The sequence below is a fragment of the Malaclemys terrapin genome, chromosome 2 (genome assembly GCF_027887155.1).
Source record: "Malaclemys terrapin pileata isolate rMalTer1 chromosome 2, rMalTer1.hap1, whole genome shotgun sequence".
Taxonomy (NCBI): Eukaryota; Metazoa; Chordata; order Testudines; family Emydidae; genus Malaclemys; species Malaclemys terrapin.
The window spans coordinates 102,574,868-102,580,821 of NC_071506.1; the positions used below are offsets into that span (position 1 = coordinate 102,574,868).

Genomic DNA, 5,954 nt, shown 5'->3' on the forward strand with positions numbered 1-5,954 from the left:
CATAGAAAATGGATCAGGTGAAAGTGACCATTTGAGCAATGATTCCTCATCAGCTGTTGGTGATCTCGAAAGCCAGAGTGCAGGTAGCCCTGCGATGTCAGAATCTTCTTCCTCCATGCAAGCTTTGTCTCCTGTAAACAGCAATAGTGAAAGTTTTAGATCAAAGTCCCCAGGTCTTAGCAACCAGGGAGAACCACAGGAAATACAATTAAAGACAGAAAAACCTGATAGTCCACCATCTGCTACTGAAAATGGAGGTGCTTTAGATCTGACATCCACCAACCCGGGAAGACCAATCATCAAAGAGGAGGCTCCTTTTAGCCTGCTGTTCCTGAACAGAGAACGTGGTAAGTTTAAAAGTACTGTTTGTAATATCTGTGGCAAGCCTTTTGCTTGTAAGAGTGCATTGGAAATTCACTACCGCAGCCATACTAAAGAACGTCCATTTATTTGTACAGTCTGCAATCGTGGGTGTTCCACTATGGGTAATTTAAAACAGCACTTACTGACGCACAAATTAAAAGAGCTGCCTTCTCAGTTATTTGAACCCAACTTTACTCTAGGTCCCAGCCAAAGTACTCCTAGCCTGGTCACCAGCACTGCGCCTACCATGATCAAAATGGAAGTGAATGGTCACAGCAAGCCGATCTCACTGGGTGAGGTTCCCTCGCTTCCAGCTGGAATCCACGTTCCTGCTGCACCACAGACAGTGATGAGTCCAGGCATCACTCCTATGCTGGCACCCCCGCCACGTCGGACTCCCAAGCAACACAACTGTCAATCGTGTGGGAAGACCTTCTCCTCAGCAAGTGCACTACAGATACATGAACGCACCCATACTGGTGAAAAGCCATTTGGTTGCACAATCTGTGGTAGAGCTTTTACCACAAAAGGGAATCTTAAGGTAAGAAGAAAACTCTCAAATCTCAAACAAAACTGTAAGGAATGTGGGGTTTAAAAATGTACTACATCTGAACTTAGCAAGCTCTCATTTTGTTGTTGTCATCAAGGCGAGGAGGAAAGAGAAGATAAAGAAAACATTTATTGTATGGTGCTGTTTCATGCTCTCAACATGTTTAAAGAACCAGGGCTTGATCCTACCCTCTGATTTGTGGGTGCACATTGCTGTGTACTTCAAAATCAGCTCCAAGAGCTTGTATACACATACGTGACAAGGCATGTGGTGGTGCACACCTGAGTCTCATAGAACATATCTATGTTTTACATTTGTGCCATTTTTGTGGAACACTAGTGTGAAATAAGCTTGCTATATAAAAAAGGTGGAAAGAAATAAAGCACAAATCACTGCAAAGAGGCAGGAATGACACAGAATCCTGTGACAGTCACTGAGCAATTTTAGCCTGTACTCTATGCAATTGTGTACGTGGTTGCCGAGGAGGGTGGTAGGCAGAGATTATTCCTAAACCCTTTCTAACTAGAAGACCTCCCCATATATGAAAATAATTAAAAAAACATTATGGGCACCTTTTAGCTGTTAAGATCTAGCTCTGCTGCCTTCTCTCCTCTTGTTGTTGTGTAGTAAGATTATAAGCAATGCTCCTCCAGTGACCCAGAGCTTACTGGGATGCCTCTGTTACACAGTCCAGTTTCCACTCTGCATGTAGTGCATGTGTCACTATGCAGGTTTGTAAGCTGGTACCCAGCGACATAAAATGATGTATCACGGGAGCACCATCTCTCGTCCTCACAACCCAGGTAAGCATCAGGAGGTTAGAGGCATCAAGGGCCACGCCTTAGTAAAAAAATATTTTTTAATGTATATAATGTTGGAGGAAAGAGAATAAGAATGAGTGAAGTATTGTCCGGAGAAATATTAAGAGAACAGAGGAGAGAAAGACAGGAGGACACAAAAAGGTCAAGGGCAGAGGAAATAACAATTAGATGGGGTAAGAGGCTTAAGACTTCTAAGTGTCCCCTAGGCCAACTAATTCTCAAGGTGGTCTTGTGCTTTTATGCATGTCAGAACTTCCAGTTCTAGTTTGAAATTGTCTAACCTGAAGGATTCATATTCTTTGTTGTTGTAGCATTGTATTTCTTTTCAGTGAAAAGAAATGTGTAGGTTAATGACTTACATGAATATTTTTTTTAAAGTTTTAATATGGACTACAACTCCCATTGTCCATAAGAATACCGCTTGGCAAAATAATTCTAATCTAATTCATTAAATGTGAACTTAAGGATGGCTTTTTTTCTCTGTTTTATTTTAATTGCTATACCGAATATTCAGACCAGCTAGCTTATTGGAATGTGCTAATTTGTAGATGTTTCCCATTTCTATTTTCTATACAGGTTCACATGGGAACTCATATGTGGAATAATGCCCCTGCAAGACGTGGTCGTCGACTATCCGTGGAAAACCCAATGGCTTTGTTAGGTGGTGACGCTCTGAAGTTTTCTGAAATGTTCCAAAAGGATTTGGCAGCTCGAGCAATGAATGTTGACCCAAATTTTTGGAACCAGTATGCTGCAGCTATCACTAACGGACTTGCTATGAAGAACAATGAGATTTCTGTCATACAGAACGGAGGCATTCCCCAGCTCCCAGTAAGTTTAGGTGGAAGTGCCATTCCATCTTTAAGTAACATTACCAGTGGCATGGACAAAGCTCGCACTGGCAGCAGCCCTCCCATTGTTGGTCTGGACAAAGCAAGTTCTGAAACTGGAGCCAGTCGTCCATTCACAAGATTTATTGAGGATAACAAAGAGATTGGCATAAATTAAAAGCATTCAGTACAAATAACTGTTGGACCACTACTCAACACCACATTTGTTCTATTTCATGTACAGTTTTTGAAGTTAAGATTAGTTTCCTGACCTAAATACATAGGTTCCCTTTAAAATTTTCCCATAGCAGAAATACGTAACTTTGTGGCTGCTGAAAAGTTGTCTTGCAAGATCTGCATGGTACTTCTTTCAACAGTGAGTTTTTGACTGTTATTGAGAACTTTAAAACCTTTTTAATTTAAGTTAACAAAAACAAAAAGATCATTGGATAACTGCATTAGGGACAGAAAGAGTTTAGACTATGTCCACTTTGCTTCTTAAAATATTAATATCAACTGAGAAAAGGGGGCTTCACTATGGCATTCCTGTCAAACTTATTTGCTGGTTTTATTCAAATTAGTTAGAAACTTGAACTATGTTTTTAGGAATCTTAATCTTAAATAAGTGATTAGTACCCCAATGCTGTGTGTATTATTACAGTATCCTTGTCTGTAGTATTTATAAAGTTAAGATTATGCGGGTAACAGACAATATACTTGGCCCAACCTTAAATGAAGCTTTTGTACTGCAAAATACATCTGGCTATGTGATTTTTTTTTTTTTTTTTTTTTTTTTAAGCAAATTTTGGTTTACTATAAATAAGTGGTTTATTTCAATGCAGGCAAAATTGTGAAGTTTTATGGGAAAGATAGCATGCTTTTCATGTGCAAGTACCCGTCAGTAACAAACCTTTTTTTTTTTTTTTTTTAATTTAAATATTTGTAGCTGCTACGTGGACAGTTGTTCTATTAAATGAAAAATGTAGTGTGGACTTTAACTCAATGATTGGAAAACAAGTTACAGACAAACCTTATCACCATAAATTATTCACAACATTATAAACAGTTGTGAGTAAATATTTCATGTTATCAAAGCTGTACAATAAAAAGGTAATGTTTGTATAATGTGGTTGCAAACTCTTAATTTATACTATTGCACTTTTAGTATTTTGTATTAGGGAGGTTTGTCTATAATTTGAAACTGAACAAAGATGTAAACTATTTTATAAATAGTACTTTGACTTAAGGAGAATGAGGGGAAAAAACAGTTTCAGTTTCTTGTTTTGTCATCAGGTCAAACAATATGAGAGACCTATGTTAGTTAAACAGAAAAGCCACCGAGAACTGTCGGATCCTTAAGTAAAATGGGGCCTGCCATTTCCTAAATTGAAATGACTCATTTAATGTTTCTACAAAGCCTATTTTAAAATGTGGCCATCCCCAACAGAATATTGATAAATTCATTTTAGGAGTGTGATATCAATCCAACCCTAGGATAGACTAAAGAGAACATTGTGTAGGTTTAATTTTACTGTAATCTGTTCTGTCTCTTTCTCACACACCCACAGGCAAGACGTTGACTGCCTAATAGCACTGGTATTGTGCACAACATAACTGGGAACAAAATACAAAGTGTTTGGCTGTATGATCAGTCACAACTTTAAAATATCCTGAAGTGATTCCCAATTCTTGCTGATTATCTCCTCAGATTACTACAAAGCACAATGTACTCTGATTATTCTAATATTTTATGTTTATTACATTGTTTAAATTACACCAAGTAAATAAAGGGAATGGTTCCACTCTTAAGCTGGGAGGCTGGGGCTTAATCAAAACTTGAACAGTAAATGTTTTGTGTACTACCTCATTTTTGTGCATTACAAGTATGGTGGAGTCTGACACTATGAACTTCTGTCCAGCAAAATTGTTCAAGGGACATTATGGGTAGCTGGGTAACAGCACAAGGAGTTTTATGCCCCTGAAGAAAGAATCAGACAGTGAGGTCTTCTCAGTTGAGACTGAAAAAATAGGACAATCTCTTTCTTATACAACAAAAACCATTACTGTAAGAGGATGGACTATTTCTGCCATCATGTAATTGAATGAAAATGGTTTTGAAGACTTATTAGCTGTTTGTTTCTGTTGGAAATGAACAATGAACTATACAGCTCTGTTTTCTACAGTGATGATATATATATTATAGAGATAGATAGATATACAAAACATCCCTATAATGTAACATCTTTGACCACAGTATGTGGGTTATTTGGGGGTGTTTCAAAGCATTGGAAGAAAGAAAACTGAGGTGGCTTAATGTTGCTGTATTTCAGCAATTGAATGTTTTTATTTATCTGTGTCATTTTTTGTGTGATCTTTTTTGTTAGTATTTGGTACCATGTAGTATTATCTCTTCTCCCTAAAGGATGTGTATAACTTAAAAAAAGAGATGTAAAGTGTTGTATATAAGATGGTTGATGATGGTACAGTAAGACTGACCCCGTTTTGTATTCAGGGTTAGGTCATTCCTCTCTGCATGGTGAAGAGAGACACTATTTTTATACTGCGATACCATGTAGGGCTAGGAGCCTCCCTGAACCAGCTGGGAATTGTTACCTAGATCCAATATTTTTTATTATTAAATCTTGTTGGCTTGACACATCTACTGATTGAAATGGATGTCTTAGTCTAGGTTACTATTTTTGTCATATGGAATTGAATAAAATGCAGGATGTAATATTATTTCTGAATTGCGTTCCTTGATTATTCTAATACCAGAGTCAGATACGAGACCAAGGTTACTCACAGCAGATTGATGTCAATGACTTCTAATTGGTGCACCTGCAAGTCAGAAGAAGGTTGACACCTTATATTCAAACATTATTTGAATGTCTCTTAATTATCCTTTGGTGCAGAAATATTAAAGCCACAGCTTACAATAAAAATTGCAGACTGCTAAAAACATTTTATTGTTGAAACAGGGAAAGAAAAGCTGAGTTGTAGAGGGAAAAGCAGCATTTGGAAGCACTGCTGTGTCAAATGGTTGTACTCAAAACACTTATCAGTTACTAGCTACATTTCAAACAAAGTTCTATTTAGATTTCCTGAATAAGCTACCTGTTACTCAAACTATATTGTATCACAAGATTTGGGAACAAATTTATTAGCAGTAATTCAAATAATAAACACATTGGTTCATTTATGTCACATCCCACATCATTTAATTCAAACCAGTTGATGCTGAATGTTGAAATCTGTGCATTTTTATGATCCTGATTTCACAAAAGCATTTAAGCACAAGAAGTGTCCATTGATTTCAATAAGAGTACATCCATTCTTAAAGCTAAGCACATACTTAAATATATTGCTGAATCAGGAACTAAGACTCCACAT

At 37.3% G+C, this 5,954-nt stretch overlaps 1 protein-coding gene across 1 annotated transcript in view; it reads left to right on the forward strand.

Moving 5' to 3' along the window:
• Positions 1 to 5,303, forward strand: part of SALL3 (spalt like transcription factor 3) — a 22,955-nt gene extending 17,652 nt beyond the window's left edge. The window contains exons 2-4 of the mRNA XM_054016983.1: positions 1 to 347; positions 564 to 904; positions 2,311 to 5,303. The exon at positions 1 to 347 is cut by the window's left edge and continues 2,584 nt beyond it. Of these exons, the coding sequence (XP_053872958.1) occupies positions 1 to 347; positions 564 to 904; positions 2,311 to 2,742 (1,120 nt within the window). The 3' untranslated portion in view covers positions 2,743 to 5,303. The remainder of the gene's footprint in view (positions 348 to 563; positions 905 to 2,310) is intronic.
• The last annotated feature ends 651 nt before the right edge of the window (positions 5,304 to 5,954 follow it).